Source organism: Herpailurus yagouaroundi, unplaced genomic scaffold (assembly GCF_014898765.1).
Source record: "Herpailurus yagouaroundi ecotype Mexico unplaced genomic scaffold, PumYag 165, whole genome shotgun sequence".
Classification (NCBI taxonomy): Eukaryota; Metazoa; Chordata; class Mammalia; order Carnivora; family Felidae; genus Herpailurus; species Herpailurus yagouaroundi.
This window is the reverse complement of record NW_024412406.1, coordinates 4,416,885-4,442,324: the sequence shown is the minus strand read 5'-3', so window position 1 is coordinate 4,442,324 and position 25,440 is coordinate 4,416,885. Positions and strand designations below refer to the sequence as shown.

The 25,440-nt window shown below is 36.8% G+C and overlaps 1 protein-coding gene across 2 annotated transcripts; it reads right to left on the bottom strand.

The window, feature by feature from the left end:
- Positions 1-28: 28 nt before the first annotated feature.
- On the bottom strand, positions 29-23,496 carry ZFAND1 (zinc finger AN1-type containing 1). Of its 2 annotated transcripts, XM_040487501.1 has the most exons (9): positions 23,397-23,496; positions 15,961-16,003; positions 15,011-15,050; positions 12,643-12,770; positions 12,466-12,557; positions 11,152-11,273; positions 1,034-1,189; positions 766-940; positions 29-445 (listed from the first exon to the last, which is right to left on the bottom strand). In XM_040487501.1, exons 1-8 carry the CDS (start codon positions 23,449-23,451, stop codon positions 770-772), a joined length of 807 nt encoding a protein of 268 aa, XP_040343435.1. In that variant the 5' UTR covers positions 23,452-23,496; the 3' UTR covers positions 29-445; positions 766-769. The 2 variants fall into 2 exon arrangements, with proteins under 2 accessions (XP_040343435.1, XP_040343434.1); XM_040487500.1 differs by having other exon boundaries at positions 29-940.
- Positions 23,497-25,440: the final 1,944 nt, after the last annotated feature.

Sequence of the window (25,440 nt, the reverse complement as noted above, 5' to 3'; positions counted from 1 at the left end):
ATCAGACACATCATTTTAAAAATAGTTAGGCATGTATTTTGCATTGATATAAAGACACTGTAATGAAGTTGTGCTACCTCACCTTTCCTTTCATTTGTAATACATTTACATAAATAAAGGTGAATCCTATTGCAAGAGGATCTTTATCAGAGAGATATGCCCCAAAGCAGTTAGGGGACACCAAGAAAACCATTTCCTCTTCCTAAGCCTGAGATTCCTCTCATCCAAAAACTTGGAGACCATCTCATTCACTCTTGTAAGTTTCTATGATTCATGTACACACATCAATTTACACATATTGACATATAGTTAAGGCTATACTTCCTGGCCTCATGATGCTAGGCTTAGCCATGTTATGTGTATCTTCTAAAAGTCAGCTCTTTCTTCCTCTGTCGTAAAAGTAGCAATATCCAAAATGCAGTCATTCCTTCCTTCAGCTTAGATCCTAGAGTAACGGTGATATGCAGCAGAGTCACAACCAATCAACAGCTGACATTAAAATAAATGATATATACCTTTTTTGTTGTTACTAACCATAACCTAATAAAAGCTAGTTAAATACAAAAATTTGCTAATAATTGAATGTCAGTTCATAGCTTAAAACACAAAAACTCAAATTCAATTTAACTGAAAATTGATAATGGAAATTACATAATGGAAATAAATTAAAAGGGAACTTTTAGGAATAAACATATGTGATATGTGTAGTAAAAGAAATGGACTTAACAGAGAATTTTCCTCATCATTTCTGGCTTGAATCCTTACATGACTAATCCAAATAGGAATCAACATTTTTTAAAAACTGTTCTTCATCATTAAGATATTCCAAGATAATATTTCCACCATTATACAAAGGGCAATCCTCCTTAGCGATCCAGGTTTCCAAAGTATGATCCAAGGGTAAGACTTCTCCTGAAGTAACGTGACATAACCTTAATTTCTGTTAAGGGAAATAAATCATACTGTAATAAACAAACATGCTGGTAGAAGAGTATCCTAAAACTTTTACGAAAAAATTATGACCAGTTGTTACCTTAGCTGTTAATTTATTATTGTCATTTTTAAGACTGGTTAAAGAAGCCGCAAAGTCTATGGCTTTTCCGATGCTCCATCGGTGGCAAAAGAACATTGGTTTGCTCTTCTCTTTGCTCCCCTTAGGTAAGAAAACCTGAAGGTAAACTCTTTCTTTCTGTAAAAATAAAAAGTTAAAATATAGATTATGTATATGACACAGGCATCTCTTTTTGTCTCATGACCTCTCTTCCTGTCTTCTCCTGGTTAGAGGACTACCCTCTAATGATACAACTTTTAGTAAGAATACCAATCATAGTACCCATGAATCCACCTAAATGCATGGGCATAGGACTGAAGACCCTAGCTAGGGTGGTCTGTGCAAACAGAAGCATGTAATGTAAAACAGGCCAAGCAAAGCCTTTTCCTGAGATTTTTAAAAAATTTTTTAATGTTTATTTTTGAGAGACAGAGACAGAGCATGAGTAGGAAAGGGGCAGGCTCCAGGCTATGAGCTGTCAGCATAGGGCCCGATGTGGGGCTCAAACTCACAAATCGTGAGATCATGACCTGAGCTGAAGTCAGATGCTTAACTGACTGAGCCACCCAGGCACCCCTCCTGGGATTTTTTTTATGTTCAAAAGCTAGAAGGAGGGAAGAGCAATCTGGTTGTTTGTTTTGTTTTGTTTTGTTTTGTTTGTTTTTTTTTTTTAAGTCTTATTGAATTAAACCTGAAGTTACCTATCTATCCCCCTCCAAACCCTCTTAGCTGTTCCTGAACTAATGTGGAAAAGTTTCCTCAAATGGGAAAGGACTCCAACACAGAGAGAAAAGTCAAGGAAACAGATGGACTCTTTCAAGAGGATGAGTCCTGGAATCCAGTCATCCCTTGAGATCAGATCAATGCATCACTCCCCATTATAGGATAAAAAAAATTGTTTTCATTAAGTTATTGTTATCAAATTTCTGTCACTTGCAATTTAAAGTTTCCTGATACATAGCAACATTTCACCTGAAAGACCTTACTACATATTTAGTTGCAGCAGGGCTCTCGAGAACAAAAGGTCCAAACAATCAATAAAATAAGTACCATAACAAAACAGAACGATTCAGAGATTTGGAGATGGTTCCTCTAGTATTTTATGCCCTATATGCTTCCTTACATTGTATTTTCTTGCTAAGTTAACAAATGCAGGAGGAAAAATAAAGAGGAGCAAAGGTGTTTGGCCCCTGATCTTCCCCGATTCCTAACAATTGCTTTAACAAAGTGTGGCTTTACAGACCAATTCCTGCTACAATAAACATTTTGTTATAGTTGGATTACCTCTTAATTATAGGGGAAATATCACAATTATGGTAAGAAATAATAGATTCAACACGATTTCCATCTAAACACAAAGGAATTTAGATTTGTTGAAAACCAGTGAAATGTGTCATAACAGGTAACAAGTATTAAAAGAAAAAAAGTTATCAGAAATTCAAGCCTTGGGCCAATTCTATAACTTAATAGTTCCTGCTCCAAAGCAAGGTAACAAGAGCAAAAATACAAAAGGAAAGAATGTAAAAGTTATAGCCTCACTGAAAGGAAGGAAGGTGGGCAGGAAGGCACAAGCAAAATATGCTTGAGGATCAAAAACATAACAAATGCAAATAAGTGATAGGTAGGCTGAGCCACAGACTTTCAAGGTTCCAGAAGACAAAGTAGGAGCCAAGAGCTCAGCTTGTGGGTTAATGGGAGACCACAGTGCTGCATGGAGGTGAAGTATCTGGCTCCGGCTCACTGCTTGGAAGGAGAGGCTAGTGTGGACCTGTGCTCCAGGAAAGAAAGTTGAAGAAGGTGCTGCTGAATGCTGACTACTGCTTACAGAAAGTAATATTTAGGAAAGGCAGAGAAGCACGGATAAAACCTCTTGACAGCAAACAAAGCCAGCATCTTCCAAGTCAGTAAATGGATCCACAATAATCTGAAAACCTCTGGAGGGCAAAAGCCCAAACTGCCAATCTGAAACTTGGATTGGAATGGAAGTCCTGAGTAAGGCCAGTGGAAGAAAATGCAAAATTGCTCCAAAGGAAGAGGTGAGTGACAACAGTGAGATACAGTTAAGAACCTCCTACTCAAGATGAATGTGCAGAATCTACAAATGGAAAGTCAAAAGTTAACCTTACTATGGGCAGATGAACTGAATTCAAAGAGACATTATAAAAAGTTATTTTTATTTTTTTTTATTTTTAAAAAGTTTATTTATTTGGTGGGGAGAGGGGCAGAGGAAGAGGGAGAGAGAGAAACCCAAACAGGCTATCAGCACAGAGCCCAAAGTGGGGCTTGATCTCACAACTATGAGATCAGGACCTGAGCCAAAAATCAAGAGTTGGACGCTTAACCAACAGCCACCCAGGGACCCCTAAAAGTTTTTTAAATTATGAAATGTCCATACAAATGGAACAAGAAGGTGTGAAACAAAAACAAATGAAATAAGACAAGCTATGAAGATCCAATGAGAAATATAAAAATTTTTAAGTACAGTTTCTGAAATAAACTCAAACAGGAGAAATTTTGATAATCTTCAATAAAAAGGCTTAATTGATCTGAAGATGGATTTGAGGAAGTCCTCTAGAATGCCACACAAATAGATACAAAGATAGAAATTATACATCCCAAAAATAGGTCTAACAAGATTTCAGAAGGAAGCAATATTCAGAGAAAATGACTGTAATTTTCCAAAAGTGAAGAAATAAGTGGAATTAAAGATGTACCTCCAGGCCCAAGCTGGGTAATTAAAATAAATCCAGATGTAGAAACATTGCACTGAAATTGGAAAATACCAAACTCTTAAAAGCTACTAGAGAAAGACTGATTACTCATAAAGCAATAAGATTGACAGATGTTTCCCCAATAATAGACAACAGGGAACAATGAATAGTATATTAAGAGAGTTGAGAGAGTCTAATGGACAATCCAGCTTAAGTGAGGGCAAAATAAGGGCGCTTTCACACACAAAAAAAAAAAAAGACTCAAAGAGTTCACCAATGAAGACTCTTAATGAAAGAACTACCAGTAGTTTAGCCAAAATAAAAGTGAGTCCTAAGGAAAGGAAAAATTCAAAAAAATACGTTGGCAAATTTAAATAGCTATAGTACTGACTTAAAAATCATGTGTGAACAAGGATGATGGGATAGGACATATTCAACTTGAGAAAGCATGTCAAACTCCGGTCTCATTCAAGAGGATACAATACCAAGTAACTTTAAATTCTGAGAGACAAATTGGTATTTAGTTATATATGTTAAAAATTAAAATTGTTAGCACATGTCTATTACCACATTATAAAACATTACAATGGAGAGTCTAGATAATACAGTACAAAAAAGGGAACCAGCTAGTATAATTATTAAAAAAATTAAAACTACCCTTATGTTAATGGGGTGTGACTATTTACCTGGAAATTGAAGGCAAAGAAAAGTATTTGGTAATGTGACTGAACATCTTTTTTCTCTATATTAAAAGTACCTAGATATAGAGGTTGGGGGAAACATTATGTTCACAACAAAACAAAACCCAGGAGATAATTAGGGATGAGAAGGAATAAGACTTAAATGAAAAACATAAAATGTTACAGAAGTCACTAAAACACGATTTAAATAGATGAAAAGGCATACAAGGTTATTAGACAGGAAGACAATGTTCTATAGCACAAAATAGCTACCATCTGTCTCTATACAATGCTATTACAATGTCATTGACTATATTCCTAATGCTATGTCTCTTATTCCCATGACTTCTTCATTCCGTAACTAAAAGCCTGTATGTCCCAGTCCCCTTCACCTGATTTGCCCATCCCCCCATCTCAGAGAAAGTTTTAGTTTAAATAGAATAAGCATGAATAAATATGAGGAAAAAAACTGCTAAGAAAAATATATAGGTGAACTTACATTATCATATATTAGAACATTCTATAGAGTTATTGCATCAAATCAATTTGGTACTGACCTGGGAGTAAAAAAAAAATATGAGTGGAATAGAATAGGAAATCCAAAAATAGATCCAGTAAAAATAAATCTTAAACTTGTCATGAATTGGAATACCAACTATCATCTTCAAAAGGAAAAATGATTTAATAATTGGTGATGGCAAAACTAGCTAAAAACTGGAAGAAAATAAGATTGGGTCCTCAGCTCCTATTACATGCTACAAACAAATTCCAGATGGATTAAAGACAAATGCAAAATGCCAAAAAATAAAAATCCTAAAGAAACCAAAGTGGGGGGTGCAGGGAAGCAGAAAAAGGCACACCTTAGAAAAAATTAAAACACATGTCAACAAGATACATAAGTGAAATCAATATATTTGATATATTTTGAAAACATATCTATAATCAATCTGATTTGGAAAAAGAATATCTATTATATTCCAAGAGTTTCCATAAGAAGTTGTCCAAACAAAATAAAAAGACAGGAGTATGGGTTAACAGGCAACCAAAAAGAAAAATGATCAAAGGGTGATTGAAAGAACAACTACACATGGCTAACAAACATAATAAAAGATGCTCAAACTGAACATGCGAATTAAAGCAATTAGAAGGTATCTTTTTATAGCCATTAGACTGGAACACATTAAAACATATAACAGCTACTAGAAACCATGGGAGGAGGGGAAGCGTACCTCGTATCTGGCCACAAGAGGCAGTATATTAAACTGGGTAAGATGGCAGGGTTATCACCCGAGTGATCTTAAATAACTTCAAATCATTCATGTGTGAAATGAGGATATATAATATACCAGGAGGTTGTATTAAGGGAGGTAAAAAAAATTTAAAGCCAAAAATCAATGGCTGGCATAGTGTAATCAGTCAATAAAGGCTATTATAACTATTGCCAGTAGAAATGTGAATTGTTGCAACTTCTTTATAAAGCAGCTTAGCAACATCTATGAAGATTTAAAATACACGTATCCTTTGACCCAACAAACACACTCCTGGGAATTTATCTCACAAAAAGAAGAAACCAGACCAAGACTACTTAGCACAGTAGACAAAACTGGAAACAAAGTGAATGTTCATCAATAGGAAAATGGCAAAGTAAGAATCTACAGACCTGTACATCCACACTACGGAATATTTATCTAGTTTTTAAAGAATGAGTTAGAGCTATACCAGCTCCCTTGAGAAAATTTCTGCTGGGCATTAATAAGGATATATACAGGTAATAATCTACCTAAAACCTGCTTTATTTTCACTTACAGCTATAATCACTATTTGACATGGCAGTATGTATTTAACAGTTAACTCACCGCATTGGAATATAAATTCCATGTTGGCAAGGACTTCTATTTACTCTTGTATACCCAGGGCCTGATATATAGTAGGGGCTCAAAAAAAAAAGTATTGACTAAATGAGATGATGCCATTTTTTTAAAATAATGACCAAAAAGCATTCTTTATGCACTTGCATACATATACAAGTAAACATCCATTTATGTAAATTATACACAGGTATACACACATATATATGTATGCATCCATGTATATGTATAAATATATATGTGTATAAAGACACACATTAATGCAAGGGGAAAAGTTATAGCTACAGACATGTGTCATGCTCCATGATGAACTATTAAGTGCATCACGAATCTGTTTTCTGAGGCCAGCCTACTTGGTTTCAATTTGTAATTCACCACTTACTAGCTATGCTTAACCATTTTGTGCCTGAGTTTTCTTACCTGTTAGGCAGAGATAACAGTTCCTATCTCATAAGCATGTTGTGAGGATTAAATGTGTTAGAAGAGGGCCTAGAACAAAGTAAGTGCTATACAAGTTTTTACTATTATGCCTAAGGAATAAAATAATTGCAAAACAATTGAGCAATATTATTGGATACTTTAGGGCAGCCCTTCTCAACTTTGTCACTGTTGACATTTGGGAATGTCAGAAAACTTTTATTGTGGGCACTGTCCTATGTATAGTTAATCTCTGGCCTATGCCCGCTAGATTTCATAGCATCCCCATGCCCAGTTGTGATCAAAATCACCTTCAGTTGAAAACAACTGCTTTAGTGGGAGGGACATGGACACAGGAGCGTGTGTTTGGTTTTTCTCCTAACAGATCTGTTAAAAGTTACACTTGTAAAGGCATGTACTACATTTGCAATTTTAAAACCAACAAATGAAGTTTTCAAAAAAAAAAAAAAAAAAAAAGGAAAATATTAAGAACAATCACTAACAAAAGAAGACTGTAATCAATGGTTTCTAAACCAGCAGAATAAAAGGGAATATAGAAAATGCAATCAACATGAAGGATGTGAGGAGAGAGAAATAAATCAAGGAAAAGGATGATAAGCAGAAAGCTTAAGATGGAAGAAGTATGATCAAATGTATCAGTGATCACCATAAATACAAATGGATTCAACTCACCTATAAAAGAGATATTATCAACCTGGATTAAAAAAAGAAAGTCCAGCTATATGCTGCTTACAAAAGACACCCTAAAACAAAACACAGAAAAGTTCAATATAAAAGGGATTTTAAAAGGACGTAACAGTTAAGCATTCACTAAAAGAAAGCTAGTGAAACAGTATTATAATTCACAACAGGATTTAAGGTAAAATTCATAAAGATACAACGATGAAAAAATTTCATGTACCTGATAATATTATTTAGAAAAAACATTAGAATTACAAGAAATCTGACAAAATCAGTTGTAGCAGGAGATTTTAACACCCTCAGTCTCAGAAACCAATAGATCAAGCAGACCAAAAATTAGTACGCACACACGTACACACAGACATGCATATCAATACATACGAACGGGAGGGGTGGCAGGAGAAAGACTGCAAATGACAAAGCAAAATGAGCAAAATGTAAGTAACTGGTACATTTGGATAAAGGATGTGGAAAAAAAAATCATTGTACTACTTTTGTAACTTCTGTGTTTAAAACTGTATCAAGTTACCAAATAAAAAACCCATACTCAAACAAGTAGGTTGAAAATAAATTCACTGTCAAGGTGAGAAGATGGAAAAAGATCAGAAAATCCAACATAAAAGGAAATATAAAAATCAGAATTTAGTGACATAGAAAGCAGAAAACCAGTAGAAAGGTCAATCAAACCAAGATATGCTTCTTACAACTAAAATATAAACACACACACACACACACACACACACACACACACACACACACACCTCTAACAAGACTGTTCAAGGAGAAAATAAAGTACAAATGAAACATATTAACAATGAAATGGAATGACTACTAAAGACACAATAGAGATCTTGGAACATAAGAGAAAAACTTGAACAATAAACTGGAAAAGCTACATCAAGTAGTAAGTTTTAAGACCAATTAATATTTACCAAAATTTCAGGAGAAGTGACTATCCAAATAAACCAAGAACTATTTAACACATTGAACCATATTCAAGATTCTCCCCTCAAAAATGGCAACAGATTCAAACGTTGTAACACCCTTTACCAACCCTTCAGGAACAAATAATCCCCATCCTCTACAAAGATTTCAAAGAATAGAAGAGAGAAAGCTACTCAACAAATTTTACGTGCATAGTCTCGCTACTAATAGCACAAACAATAATATATTAGCTAATCAATTTAGCAGTGCATTTTAAAAGAATTATATACCAGAGTCAAGTAGTTTGTTTTGGAAGATGTGGGTGATTTTACAGAAAAATAGATTAATGTAATTGAAAACATTCATAAGGAAAGAAAAGATACCTGATCATCCTACTAGAGGTAGAAAAAAAACTTACAGTAAGAATTTATACATATTCATGATATAAAGTCCTAGCAAACTAGGAACAGAAAGAAGTACTGCTCACCTGATAAAGGCTTCTACTGAAAATTTACAGCAAATGTAGTATTTACTGATGAAACTTTAAAATCATTTGCATTAAAGTCAGAAATGATGAAGATGCCTACTATCACTCACATTATTCAAGATGTTCTGGAGATCTCAGCCAATACACTAAGACAATAATAATGAGAAGGAGAAAAGAAAATTTGGCAAATAAGCACACACACACCCACAAAACTGTCATTTGCAGAAGATAAGGCTACACAGAAAACATCCCAGAAAATCTAACTATGGCTACTCCTAGGAAGATTATTTGCTGGATAGAAGGACAACATACAACAAACAACGAGCAATAATCAGTCATGAAAGTAAATTTTTTTTTAAGTTATTTACAATGGGGGCGCCATTTAAGTTATTTACAACGGGTGGCTCAGTCGGTTAAGCGTCTGACTTCAGGTCATGATCTCAAAGTTCGTGAGTTTGAGCCTGGCATCGGCTCTGTGCTGACAGCTCAGAGCCTGGAGCCTGCTTCAGATTCTGTGTTTCCCTCTCCCTCTGCCCCTCCTGCACTCGCATGCTGTCTCTCTCAAAAATAAACATTTAGAAAAAAAAAATTAAGTTATTTACAATGGCAGCAAAAACAATTAGCAGACTAAGATATATAAATATATATGTAATATATATATATGCATTATAAAATGTTACAGATCTAAAAAAAGACCTAAAGAAAAGTTGGAAAGATCAATCATAGACATAGATGGGAAGATAGAATTTTGATAAATTCTAAAGATGTCAACTGTCTCTAGTTTAAAATTTAGCATTAATTCCTATCAAAATTGCAATTTCAAAGAACGGGACAAAGTGGTCGTAGGTTTTTGGTTTTTTTTTTTTTTTTTTTTTTTACAAATGAATAAATTGCCAAGAATAGATGTGACTGAAAGAATAACATGGACAGACTTGTCCTTATTATAAAGCTATGATAATTAAGACAGTTTGATATTAATGCAAAGACAAACAGACCAAAGGAACTGAACTGAGATCCCTAAATTAGTCTTACATGTCTAGAACAATATGGTGTATGACAAAGGTATCATTATAAGGAAGAACTCATGATCTTATGTTATGACAACAGGAAATCCCTACTGGGGGAAAAAAATCTCTATTTACAACTAAATTCGAAATGGAACAAAGAGTTAATTTTTTTTTAACTTCTGAAAGAAAATATAAGAAAATCTCATTTCCAAACATACAAATTAAGGAAAACGATAAATTTGAGTACATTAACATTCTGAAGTCTGAACTACTAAAGAGATTAAAAGCAAAGTGAAAACAAGCCATAGACTGAGAAGATATGTGACATCCATTTACTCAAGAAAGCATCAGAATTCAGAATATATGAACAATCCTATAATTTTTAGCAGTACCAAAAAAAAAAAAAAACCCAACAGAAAAATTGTGCAAAGGATATGAATAATTTACACAGGTAAAATGGCCAATAAGTCAATGCAAAGTAGCTGAACCTTATTAGTCACAAAGGAAATTCAACTTTAAACTTCAGTAAATTTAGAAACAAGAAACACCAACTCTCAGACACTGTAGGAATGAGATAAATCAGTACAACAACTGACAACAGTCTAATAAAGCTGAAGATAAGCAAACTCCATGACCCAGCTTGTCTATTTCTAGGTATATTCCCTAAAGTAGCATTTTTCAATCTGATGGTCTCAATCCTTTAGGGGTTATAAAATCAACAGTCTTTAAAATAAAACAGAATAAAAAACATCAGAGTATATAACACATAAGGCTAGTATGTAACATATAAGGCTATGTATGACTGATAATGTGTTAAGCTATGTATATAGGTATGTAGTATGTACGTACACAAGTACCTACTGGAATGTTCTATAAAATATAATGGATATTATGGAGTTTTAAAGGGACCACCCTAGAAAAACATTCCCACATATACACAAGGATGTTCACTGTTGTAACAGTTTATAATAGCAAAATATCTGAAAAACATCTGAATCTTCATTAGGAAAATGGATAATTTGTGGCATATTCGTACTATGGAATAATGTATACCTACTAAAATGAATGAACTAAATGTATCAGCATGGACAAATGTTAAAAATATGATGCCAAGTGAAAAAAAGAGTTGATCTGGTTCACTGTGACTTCTCAAAGTGAAAAAGTCAAAATTATTATCTACGCAGATATATACCATATACCAGTAACAATACATTTCAAGTTCAGATTAGTTGTTACTTGATGGGTGGGAGGAGTCCAAAGGGGGCTATATTTGAAACATTTGTTTTTCAAAATCTGAGACCAACCTGTGGTAATGACTTATCTCCATCAGCATGCATCTTTAATTTCATCAGCGCTACCTTTGCAGCCGTTTCACTGTTTTTTGCACCTTTCCTTCGTTTACTTGCTGTCCCTCCTGTCTTAGAATCTAAGAAATAAGTATAAGCATATAGGCACATAGAATTTTTACATTAAAAATTTCCAGAGTTCTATTATTTGTTATAGTTTTGAAATATACACAAATAACACATAATAGTTATACAGAACCACATTTTTTTTGTTGGTATCATACATGACTATTATAAAAATATCATCAAGGTTGATCTAAGCAATCTCTACAGAAAAAACTCACTGCTATGTGCTTTCCTTTCCAATTTAAGCCTATTTAATCCAAAACAAATCACTAACATTCCTACAGAAAACTTTTTTTTTTTAATATTTATTTATTTTTGAGAGAGAGACAGAGCATGAGTTGGGGAGGAGCAGAGAGAGAGGGAGACACAGAATCTGAAGCAGACTCCAGGCTCTGAGCTGTCTGCACAGAGCCCGATGCGGGGATTGAACTCAGGAACTGTGAGATCGTGACCTGAGCTGAAGTCGGACACTTAACTGACTGAGCCACCCAGGTACCCCTGCAGAAAACTTTTAAGATTTGGTCATAGATTTTAATAAAGGTACTATCCTTAATACAGAATGAAAATTCTGAACATGTTGGCAGAGAGACTGGTTTAAGCAACAGATACATTCTTCCCAGGACCTCAGATTATCAGCAGCATTCACAGAACAGCTGATGAGACTTAATGATTAGTCTTTAGAGAAAGCAAACCACTGTGCTGGCCTTATGAATACCATTTCCAGCCATGATACTTGACCAGCTGATCTAAGTGGCCCAGTAAAAGAGAATATCGGGTAAGTACTTCCATAGAATTTCCAATCTTTCATTGGTCAGCATTCTGAGAAATATGGGCACATAAATGCCATCAAAATCTATACCAGGTTGAACCACTGGGGCCATTAAAAACACCTTCCAGGGGTGCCTGGGTGGCTCCATCGGTTAAGCATCCAACTTTGGCTCAGGTCATGATCTCACAATTCAGGAGTTCAAGCCCCATGTTGGACTCTGTGCTGACAGCTCAGAGCCTGGAGCCTGCTTCAGATTCTGGCTGTCTGTCGGTCTCTCTCTCTCTGCCTCTCCCCTGCTCACTCTCCTTCTCTCAAAAATTAACATTAAAAAAAAAAAAAAACACCTTCCTTAAGTGGCAAGCTGACATAAGAAGCAGGACTCCATAACTAACAGATATACAGCAGTAAGGAAACAACCAAACTTTCTAGATACTTGCCAATAATGTCTTTAACAAGTTTCTGAGTGGCAGCCATACGAGGCTTAGGAATTTCCAGTTTTTCACATTCATGATCCGACTGATGACGGTGCCTATGAGCAACAGAAGAGTGACACTAGTTCACGTATTTGCAAGACTTAAACAGATACATAGAATTTGAATGGTCTGAGTGATCACCTCAGGCAAAAATTCTTCTCACAGTAAGGACATTTAACTGGCACAAGCTCTCTTTCAGCACAGTCCCTGAATGAGCATGGGTAAGATGTGGGCTTATCCGACTTCAGTCTCTCATTGATTATGGTCACCTGAAAATGGAAAAAGGAAGAAACGGCATTATAGAGTTCATATATAACACAAATCAACATCTATTTTGGAAGGCAACATATGTAACATTTTTGCTTAAACTTGTTAGAGCAACTTACATTCTCCCACCTAACAGATTATAATAAATGTTTGTGTGATAAATGATTACTGTGCTGACTGTTCTACATTTTCATAACTTTCTTACTATGGTGTATTTATCTTCTAAGTCAAGTTAAAATGACTATTCAGTTACTCTTCATAATTTTAGAGTTTTACTCTGTACCAGTCCTAAACAAAGATGCCCCCATAATAATATGCTTAGGTGACCATCTCATCAACCCTCAAAGAGCAAGTCATAACTACTTTCTACGCTGACTTTAGTTTAATACGTATATAGATGAAAGAACACTTAAAATTATGTTTGATACAGAAGATTAAAGACACCTTCTGTAATGATACATTCTCTATTCTGCATGTATTATTGTATTACCAGCAAATATTACATCAGAAGAAGAGATGTTACAAGATTAAAAAATATATACATCCAGGTCAGGATAGTTTGAGTTTTAAATAACCATGTTTATAGAGTTGAATGAACTTTTGCAGGCTCCGTGATGTCAACCCAGAGCCTCATGTAGAGCTGGATCTCATCAACTCTCTGATCAGGAGGTGAGCCAAAATCAAGAGTCAGACAGACGCTCAATCACCTGAGCCACCCGGGTGCCCCAAGATAATTTCTTAAAATCTACAACCAAAGGGCATTCCTCTATATAAATGGTAGTTATACCTTGTTGGAATTAATTTTAATATTCATTTTGAGAGGAAGAGAGAGCACACAAGCACAAGAGGGGAGAGGGAGGGAAGGCGGGGAGAGGGAGGGAATAGGGAGGGGGAGGGGGGAAGGGGAGGGGGGAGAGGAGCAGCAGCAGCAGCAGCAGCAGCAGCAGCAGCAGCAGGGGACATGCAGAGGGAGAGGGAGAGAGAAAATCCCAAGCAGGCTCCTCCATGCTGTTAGGAGGAGATCATGAGATCATGACCGGAGCTGAAATCCAGTCAGACACTTAACTGACTGAGCCACCTAGGTGCCCCTTGGGGTTAACTTCTTAACTACTTTTCCAAATTTGTTCTAATGGTCCACTGGTAAAACGATTTTCAATTCATTATTTAATTAATGAGATCTAATTGACATTGCACAAGAGACGTTCATAGAAGTCAAATATTGTAAGAAAAAGGAAAGTACGAGGATTTACAAGCTGCATAAGAAACATTAATATGTTTACTATATGACTATTTCTCTCCAACTAATCCTGCATAATACCAATATGCTAATTTTTATTTTCATCACATAAATCACCTCAACCTCAAAGGACCAGATTTGAACTGAAGTTCATTTAACTCAAATTTTCTATAATTGAGAGAACAGATATAAAAATCCTCAGTAAAGTGCTTGGTAATTGCTGGTCAGGAATAAATACTAACTGAAAAGTGTGGGTCAAATGCTTCTTTCTAAATGGAGTGAGCTCAGTTTAACTTTCTGCCTTTCTCGGACCAAAGGAGGTGGAGCCACTTATTATGAGTTGGAGAAAATTACATTTGGCATGCTGGGCTCAGCTTTCTCTTCGAGGCCTAACCTGGTGAAGCACTGTGTGATTGGTGGGAAAATCTGCCTAAGTCTGAATCTCCTTTGCACCCTAGTAGGCTCTACACCAAGCTTCATTCACTTTATCCTTTATGAGTAATAAAGAGGATACTTTGGCTTCTATTTAACAGCCCTTATTAATGTCTCAATTTGGTCAGAATTGGTGTGGGGATTTTTATCGGACTACAAGTTTGTTCTTGGTGATCTAAGGCCAATCGAGTCAGAACAATCTGCAACCACACAATCCTAACACCAGGATCCAGGGAAAATGAACAAAACAGTGAAGGTGAACTGGAAGGAGAATATGATGAGGCTGTTAATTCCACTGTATATTTATAAATATAGAGCCTAAAGCTGTAAGTGGGCTAAGTAAACATAACTGAAATATACAAAAATTCTAATGATTTGTCATTACTAAGGAGACCAATTTTTCTTTAAAACAAACTATGAAAAATAACAAAATGAAGTAAGAGCCTCTTTACATCATCAGTTTAGTATGCCAAATTTTAATCTGTGGTACACTGACTGGTTTTAAACTGAATCAAATTCAAAATCAAAGGACATAAAAAGAAACATGTTTTGTTAGGAGAACTATTAACATACCTCACGACAGCTGTGTGACTCCCTGCTTCTGTGTTCAAGGCTTAAATAATTAAAAAAAAAGTGTTTATTTAAATACAAACAATCAAATATAACTACAGTTAATTGGAGATATTTTAGTGGTTAGTATCCTTAAGATTAGTTACACTACATTAAAACTCTGCATATAATAAGCTGAAATGGCAAAAGGTAGAGCATCTAGAGTCTCAAAACCCAACTGTTGAATGTACACAAATACGATTCACCACTCTAAGATACCTTTGAGTGCTCCAAGGTGTGTGCAAATAAAAAGGAGTTAAAAGTTTCTTTGTATTTCTCAAAGACCATCAGAAATAAAATGTCAAAGAAGTGCTCTTGTTCTAAAGGACTTAAAAATATGCATTACTTTTATTTAATCCTAATAAATCTTTGAGTGATCTTCTGAAAATAATTCTTTCAGTGTTCTATTTAATCCGTGAAATGCCTAAAACATGAAAGTTTAATTACAAAGAAAACACATTTTCCAAAAATCTTTGGTTAGGTCCCAGGTTTTACTTTGCATGTGATATGTGTACGAAGAACATGTGATAGCCAACTTAAGAGATGTATAGGTTGGGCTCTTCATTTGATTAACTAAGATGAAGAGTAGTAACAATACCTGGATTTTTTTTTCTACCGTATTCTTTGAATTGTGGATATGTTCTCCCCTTACGATTAAGACACAAATACAACTTTTACACACACACACACACACACACAAAATCACACACATAAATCCATTTCTGAAAGTTTGAAGTTTAGCCACATATATCCACAAGTAATCAGAGCCTATGCCTAATCTTTTTTCTAATTATGAATATAAAATATCAATGGCTGAAGTAAGAACTATTTTAAATCATTCTGCTTTTCAGAAATAAATGTCTTATTACAAACACTAAAATTATTCCCAAATGCTGCATAAAGATTTAACTTACCAAAATACTCCTGAACAACCATCACAAACAAATGGGAGAAAATCTAAAATTGAGGGAAAATGTTATAATGTTATATGCACTGGTCAGTATCCAATTTTGATTTAGTTTCCTTAAAAAGATTTTTAGAAGTACTGAACTACATCTATTGGAGAACTTTCCTTTTTGACCAATATCCTAGTGTAACAAGTAGCTAAACAAAAGCTATCAAAACCTCAAGCACGGAGAGTAACTGGATTATCAGAAGATAAATGTTACTTGTAGTGTGCTAAATCAGAAAAAAAGTTCTGGGTTGTTATGGTTGACCAGATTTACTATGTGTTATTTCTGAGTACCTTATACTGCAGAAGTCCTGCATTTGAAGTGAAAATCCTGGGTTTCGATTATGATTCCACAGTTTATTAATCTAGCAACACTACAAACTGTTTAACAGTAGAGCTTTGTGGGAGGGGGTGGAAAGAAGAAGGCAGAGTAGGAGGATTCTGAGCTCACCTCCTCCCATCAGCTAACCAAGATAACAGCTACATCTGAAAACCACCTGAAGACAGCTAGAACAGACTTTGCACACTTAATCCTACAGAGAGGCCACACTAGAAGTGTAGGAGGGGTGCAGACAGTTAGGAACCAAACCTGTGTAAGACTTCCCATCAATGGAAGAGACACCACAAAACACGGAAAAGCTAGAGGAGGATCAGAGCCCATACCGTGCACCCCAGTCACTGGGAACAGGAAGTCCCAGAACATCTGGCTTTGAAAGCCAGGGAGGCTAAACTTGCCAAATTTCTAAAATCAGCGGGGCTTAACTCCAGGTACTTCAAAAATCTCCAAGAGCTGGAGGCAATAGTAAATTGAGTCCTGACCCTTAAAGAGCCAACATGATAAATAACTGCTGGAGACTAGCACAGAAGCAGCAGTTTGAAAAACACCTGGGGTATTCATGAAAGCAATTCATTTACTAATCTCAGAGTGTGCACTAGAGAGACAGGGATCTCCAGCAGACCTCTCCAAGAACAAAAGTGCTAGGAGGCACCATTTCTCTTCTCCTCTCCCAGGCCAGATAGCTGTACGCTTGGAGAAATGAGCACTAACTACCGACCACCTTGCCAGCACCCTGTGTCTGCCCATGTATTCACCGTTTCCACCACATCCAACCCGCTCACTTCAGCAGACTCCCTCCAGAGTGGCTCCTCTCCTGTCACACTACAAGCAGTCCCAGCAGGGACCAGTGTCACTCCAAAGCGACTCCTGCCCTGGGGAGAGATGGAGATAATCCCACACACCAGTCTGCCCAAAGTTCCAGCAACTTTTAGCAGGCCACGCAGCAGGGAAAGCCCTGCCGTTCAGTGGGACCACAGAGGCTGATGGCAGACACCTAGTCTGATTGCTGGCCCACTCACCTACAGGCCCACCAGGGTCTCTCAACAATATAGGAACCAAACTCCACCCAGTAGCAGGCAAAGTAGGTCTTGCAGCCAACAGGGATGAAGGCAAAGGAGGCTCAGGCACAACAGTGTGCACACAGCCCATCCAGAAGACATCCCTGGAACAGACGGTTCTAGCAACCAGAGGGTACTGTGCTACAAGGCACCACAGGACCTCTTCTACAGAAGTACACTAACTTTCACCACCAAGACACATAGCAGATCTCCCAAATACAAACACGGAGAGTTACACAGTATGCAGAGGCAGGAATAGGTCCCAAATGAAAGAACAGGGCAAAGTCACAGAAAAGAGCTAAAAGAAACGGAGATAAGCACTATGCCCGAAAAAGCAAGTATTAGTCACAAAGATACTCAATGGACTTGAGAAAAGAATGGATGAAATCAGTGAGAACTTCAACACATAGACAGAAAATGTAAAACAGAACCAGTCAGAGATGAAGAATTCAATAACTGAAATAAACACACTAGAGAGAACAAGAGATTAGGAAAGGCAGAGGAACAGATCAGCAATCTAGAAGACAGGATAATGAAAAGCAACCAAGCTGGAGAACAAAAAGAAAAAACAATAAATGAGAATAGGATAAGGGAACTCAGCAACATCATCAAGCGTACTAATAAGCACGTGATAGGGAGCCCAGAAGGAGAGAGAGAAGGGGGCAGAAAAATTACTTGAAGAAATAATAACAAACATACCCAAATCTGAGGAAGGAAACAGCCATCCATATCTAAGAAGTGAAGACAACCTATAACAAGATGTACTCAAGAAGGTTCATACCGATTATACTTAACATGGCAAAAAGACAATTTTAAAAGCAGCAAGAAAAAAAAAAAAAACAGGCATATATATAAGGAAAACTCCATAAGGCTACCAGCAAAAACTTTTTAGGCCAGAAGGTAGTGGCATGATATATTCAAAGTACTAAAAGGAAAAAACCTGCAAACAAAAATACTCTACCCATCAAGGTTATCACTCGGTATAGAAGGAGAGAGAAAGTTTCCCAGATAAGCGAAAGTTAAAGGAGTTCATCAACACTAAACCAGCCCTACACAAGACGTTGAAGGGAATTCTGAGTGGAAAGAAAACACCTTAAGTAGAAGAAACTTACGAAAGGAAAATATTTCACAGGTAAAAGCAAACATATAATAAAGGTAGTAGATAAATCACTTATAAAACCAGCATGGAAATTAAAAAGCAGTAATTAAGGATATCTACAAAAATGAGTCCTAAAATTAGGTAAAATATGATATATACATAAAACATGGGTGGGGGGTGGAGAGTAAAAATTTAGTGCTTTTTAAAATGTTCAAGTTTAAGTAACCATCACATTAATATAAACTGCTGTATGCATAAGATGTTATATATGAACCTCACAGTAACCATAAATCAAAAACCTGTAAGACATACACAAATAATAAAGAGAAAGAAATCCAAGCATAACACTAAAGAAAGCCATCAAACCACAAGAGAAGAGAAAAAGGAACTTGAGCACTACAAAAACAACCATGAAACAAGTAACAAAATGGCAATAACTACATACTTGTCAATAATTACTTTAAATGTAAATGGACTAAATGCTCCAATCAAAAGACATAGGGCAAAACTGAATGGATTAAAAAACGAGACCCATCTATATGCTACCTATAAGGGACTTACTTCAGACCTAAAGACACACAGACTGAAAGTAAAGGGCTGAAAAAAACCTAACATGCAAATGGAAGCCAAAAAAAGGCCAAGGCAACAAACACTGTAACAAGAGACAAAGCCTACTACATGAAGACAAAAAGTAACAATCCAACATGAAGATATAACAATTGTAAATATCTATGTACCCAACATAGAAGAACTCAAATACATAAAGCAATTACTAACAGACATAAAGGGAGAAACTGACAGCAATATAAAAATAGTGGGGCACTTTAACAATCCACTTGCATCAATGGATAAATCATCCAAACAGAAAATCAATATGGAAACAGTGATTTTGAATGAAACATTAGACCAAATGGACCTAACAGACATATACAGGACATTCCGTCCAAAAACCGAATACATTCTCTAAGACAGATCACATATTAGGCCACAAAACTAGTCTCAATAAATTTAGGAAGACTGTCCAACTATGATGGTATGAAACGAGAAATCCATTACAAGAAAAAGTCTGGAAAGACCATAAATACTTGGAGGCTAAACAACATGCTATCAAATAATGAATCAACAGAGGAAATCAAAAATACATGAAGATAAATGAAAATGAAAACACAATGGTCTAAAATCTTACATGGTCAAATAACCTACAAAATAGGAGGCAAGAATATGCAATGGAAAAAGAGTCTCTTCAATAAATGGTGTTTGGAAAACTGAACATGTAAAAGAATGAAACTGAATAAATTTCTTACACCATACACAAAAATAAACTCAAAATGGATTAAAGACTTCCATGTGAGACCTGAAGACATAAAACTCCTAGAAAACTTAGGTAAGGGTAACAAAAACAAACTTGGGACTACAGCTAATAAAAAGCTTTTGTGCACCGAAGGAAAACATTAACAAAAGGCAATCTACTGAATGGGAGAAGATATTTGCAAATGATCTGACAAGGGGTGAATATCCTAAATATAAAAAAATAATAAACAAATAAAAAGCTTATACAACTCAAAAACCAAAAAAACACAAATAACTCCATTAAAAAAAAAATGAGCAGAGGACCTAAATATACCTTTTTCCAAAGATATAGAAATGGCCAATAGAACTATGAAAACATGTTTAAATCCTAATCCTCAAGAAAATGCAAATCAAAACCACAATGAAATATCACCTTACACCTATCAGAACGGCTAAAATCAAAAACACAAGAAATAATAAGTGTCTGTAAAGATGTGGAGAAAAGAGACCCTCATACACTGTTGGTAAGAATGTAAATTGGTTCAGTCACTGTGAAAAACAGTATGGAGGTTCCTCAAAAAGTTAAAAATAGAAATACCATATGATCCAATAATCTCACCACTCATTATTGACCCAAAGAAAATAAAAATAGTAATTCAAAAAGTTCTATGCATCCCTGTGTTTACTGCAGCAGTATTTACAATAGCCAAGATACGGAAGCAGCCCAAGTGTCCATCAATAAAGGAATGGAGAAAGAGGTGGTATGTATACATACTATGGAATATTACTCAGCCGTAAAGAAGGAGATCTTGCCATTTGTGACAACATAAATGAACCAGAAGAGTATCATAAATGAAATACCATATGATTTCACTTGTACGTGGAACCTAAAAAACAAAACAGAGAAACCAAAAAGCTGACAACTACATAAAACAAACTGCTGGTTGCCAGAGGACAGGTGGGTGAGATAGGAGAAAAAGATAAAGGGGATTAAGAGGTACAAACTTCCAGGTATAAGTAATTAAGTCACAGAAATGAAAGGTACAGCATAGTGAATATAATCAATAATATTATAACAACATTGTATGGTGACAATCGTGACTACATTGATCATGGTAAGCACTGAGTAATACATATGGAATTGCTGAATCTATATATTACACACCTGAAACTAATAACATTGTATGTTAACTATGCCAATTAAAAAGTTATAGGGAAATAAAATGAACCATTTGTATTACTCAGTAAAATATTTTTAAAAAAATAGGGCTTTGGATATATATTTATATAGAATATAGTACTCTGTGTGTGTGTGTGTGTGTATGCACACAAAACCAAAGCTCTATTATCAGGTAGTATAGACATAAATAGATATTAGGTACAGGCATATCATGTCTTCTGTATGTACATGTTTATATGTGTGTACATGTTTCTATACTGTATGTCACACGTACTTCACAGGTTAATTGCAAAAACCAAATGAGATAGATGTAAAAGAATAGGAAGTAACTAATTAGTAATAACTGCAACAATTAACTTGTTTTGAATACACTGAACTCAGAAAAATCCTGTGGTGACTATGGGGAAATGTGTTCAAAGATACTTCAGAAATCCAATAGATAAATTGATACTGCCATATTTAGTCCTGAATTGTTTTTCCTTTCTGTTGAGGAACAACTAAGTTAGGAAATGAATTTTTGAAAAGCACACAAAAGTATCCACTCTCACTAGATACAATCACTCTCCAAATTATTGACTGTTTAAACTATTTTGACCTCGTATTACAGTATACAGCCAAGTGAAGCTGCAAATGTCCAATCACACCACTTTACAAAGTGAAAACAAAAGGCACCAAACTTTACAGAAAGACTACAATTGCCTTGCAAAAGATCTCATCCTACAGGATACCTTATCCAAAACAGAAAGAAGAGATCCCATTATAATCCACAGGGATCCCTGGATAATTCAGTTTGTGGAACAAGAGACTGAACAGAGCTCTTCTTATACCTCAGAAGTAGCCTAAGTGAATTGACACCATTGTTCTGAAGTACGACACTGTGAGCATGTTTCAGGCCAAGGAAGTATGTATTCATTTGTCAACAAGAAACTGAACCATAAAATACTGTTCAATTTTTATGCCTCTTTTAAATTGGAGAAATTGTACATGCTTACACTTTTGGTGATGAACTAAAAATTAAATGCAAACCAAGAGGACCCAGAGGGAAGAGTTAAGATGAAGGTAATTTCCTGACACCATCCCTCTATCCAACCAAAAGCTAAACAAAATTTAGGATACTCACATAATACCCTCTAAAAACCCCTCTCCGCTAGTCCAAAAGAGCTACACCCTGGTCTCATTTCATATATATTTATACTTTAAGAGCTATCAGAAGTTGGTAGATACCATGGATTTGGTAATCAGGTATACAAGACATAAACATAACTTACAGTCAAAACCCAATTGGCTAAGGTTCTCTGTGAAAGATGTGCAAGGAAATAGGTTTCCTGAACGGCTGGCCATGACAGCTAGTGGTAAAAGATACATAGAGTGCTGTAGGTAACAAGAACCTACCAGGGATTGTGCCCTTTTGCCCACTGACCACAACAGGTATCACGAATCAGTTGTAACATTCCCATGAAATCTGGGCTAAATGTCAAGAGTACTCCATTCACCAGGTACCTACTACCAATAACCGAGGCTACAATGAGAGATGAAACCTGTTTGCCACCCAGGCAAACAGTGGCCAACAGTCATAGCACACATTTGGGAGTGAAACTTGGGTACCAAAGACTGGGCATTCTATACGGCTGTAATGCTTTGGGAACTTGCCTGCTCCAGACGCAGGCCATCCTAAGGCCTGTGCCATACTACCACTGACTATTACATTGGACTGTGTGTATATCACATCGTCTCTCAGTTCAGCATAGAGAGAACATCACCTTATTAATGCTCCAAACTGCCGATTATTCTGAAAGCTTTTCTATGGAAAAGATCGTGTTTTATACCCTCCTATGCAGTTCCAGCACCAAAACTGATGCTCGATAAATGTTGAGTCAGTGATATTCAAAGAATGACATAACTGAGTGAGCATGGTGATCATCCTAGTAGAAACCCGAGGAGGAGAGTCTGATCAAAGCTAAGGGCGTTCTCACTAGAAGCTGCGAAGACCAGGTTTAAAACGGATCTCGCTCAACTCCTTCATCTGACAGATGAGGAACAGATAAATAGTTTGGGAAAGAGAGGTGTCTTGCCCAAGGCCGCAGTGGCAGGACCAGAGGGGAACACAGGTCTCCACACTCCCAGACCTAAGTGTCAGAAAGGACTGGGAGCGACGCAACTTCTTGGCAAAGCGCACTCGAAACCCAAAATGAACACTGCAAGCCATGTTTCCAGAAATTGCATAGTTCCCTTCCAAAGAGACCGCCAGACTGCCAAAGGCTCAGGGGCAACAAAAATACCAACACATCTCACTGCCGACCCAGGAGGGACGTACCCGCCCTGCCTCCTCAGACTCGACCCCGCCCCACGACCTCCCCTCACCCACCGCCACTACCCGTGGAGGCTCAGCAGGGTACACATCTACCACGCCTAGAGTTAAGGACAGCTAGATCACCTCGCTGCCGGCAATGCTCCACCTGGCAGTGCTGTCCTATGTCCAATTCCGCCATAGCACAGCGCCGCAAGAGGCGGGGCTACAACTCACGCGCAGCGCCTGCTGGGAGGGTGGCGGACCTCGGGGCGGAGCCTGCAGGTGGGTTGGTGCATTCACCGGAAGCAGTCATCCGGTTGTGAGTGCCTGGAGTGACCAGTGTAATTGCACTCCAGGCGCCTAGGGAGGCGGCGCAAAGAAAGAGGAGTTGGTCTGTTTGTCTTTTTCCTAGGCAGACATCTTCGAGCCCAGTCCTTATGGATATGCCCAATTGCTTTTCTAAAATATTGCATGCTGAAATTCCCTCTGTGCAGCAACTCAAATCGGGGCCGACCTCACAAGGACTGTCTTTTTAAAATTAATGTAACTCTGGAAATCAGCACTGTGGCAGGCACAAGTATTTGCAGTAATCAAGAGGAGGACACTGGTTATCCAATTCCGTATGCGTTCTACACCAGTGGATATAAAGTAAATGCCTCTTGCAAGGGAGTCATGAGGCTTTTTAAAGTTTTTTTCCCCCAATCTTTTTTTTTTTTTTTTTAAGTCTGTAGCTCTTGAGGTCCCAAGTGTATACTAAACTGCACTGAGTCCCTCAGTTTAGAGTCCCATCTCCCAACTCCCTGAAGTAAGCTTGTGATTCCATTGGGGAAAAGGGGAGTTTCAGACTTGATGAGCCACTTTAAAAGGTACCAAGGAAGTAGAGGTTCTTCTAGGTGGGGTACAAATGAATACCATTCCACTGAGGTGACATCAGACACGACTCAGAGTAGGATGAGTGACAATCAAAAATGTACTCATGACAGGAACTAGAAAAGTATTCAGTACTTCGTCTATAACTGGGTATATCCAAATCAATATTCATTAAGGATGGGGGAAGGGTGAGATTGGGAAACAATTATCATTACTTCAAGATTTGCTCTTGAATAAATCTGTTTAAGATCTCCATCTCAGATTTGCTTGGGTCTCTGGAAAAACTTCAGATTTTACAGCTGGAAGCAACCTAAGACATCAGTTATCCCAGTGTCTTTGTTTGTTTAAGATGGGGAAATGGATTTATAGCATTTAAGTGATTTGCCCAGGGGCGCCTAGGTGGCTCAGTTGATTAAGCATCCAACTCTGGATTTTTGCTCAGGGCATGATCTCAAGGTTTGTGGGATGGAGGCCTGAGTCAGGGTCTGGGCTGACAGCATGGCATCTGCATGGGATGCTCTTTCTCCACCCCTCCCCCTCTCTTTCTCTCTCTCTCCCCCCATTCCCCCACTCATGTGGCCTCTCTCAATATAAATAGCCATTTAAAAATAAATGAATGATTTGCCCAAATTAGTGGAAAAGCCAGGACTAAAATTCAAGTATCAATGACTTCTGGTATTCTTGAATCTAAGAATCAGCAACTTGATTTTGTATGTTTCTTTTAGCTGCTTGGGTCAATCAATAGCAGGTTTTCTAGAATTTTACTGAGTGTTTAGAATGTTCTAGATAGGTGGCAAATATTTTATCAGTCCAACCAAAAAATTAAAATATTCTTACTTTTTCAGCTCACTTCCTCTGGAATTGTAGGGAGCATTAGATGATTAGACTAATCAAGATTACAGTTGCTAGCTTTTTCATCTCTGTTCTCCTTTGTGGATTTCTCCTCTAGGTGCTACTTCAATATGTCAGTTTCTCTTAATTTTGTGTGTAGTCCATTTATCAGCTTACATCCTCATACAAGTGAGATTCTCCTGATTTGAAATGACTCCCATAACCATATTCTCTATCCTGAGAACTTTTTCCCCAAACTGAAAGTCTCTATTTCGATCTGTTGGCATATTCACTTGGTGTCATCTGTCATATAAAACTTGAGCCAAAATGGGATGCTTTATTACCATATCATTCCCTCTCTAACAAAGGCAGTCTATCACATTAGAAACCTTGAGTTGGCTCTTTACCCCTCCTTTCTTATTTCTCTCATGGAAGTCGCCATTAAGCTCTATCAATTATGCCTCAGAAGTGTTGCAAACCTGTGCTC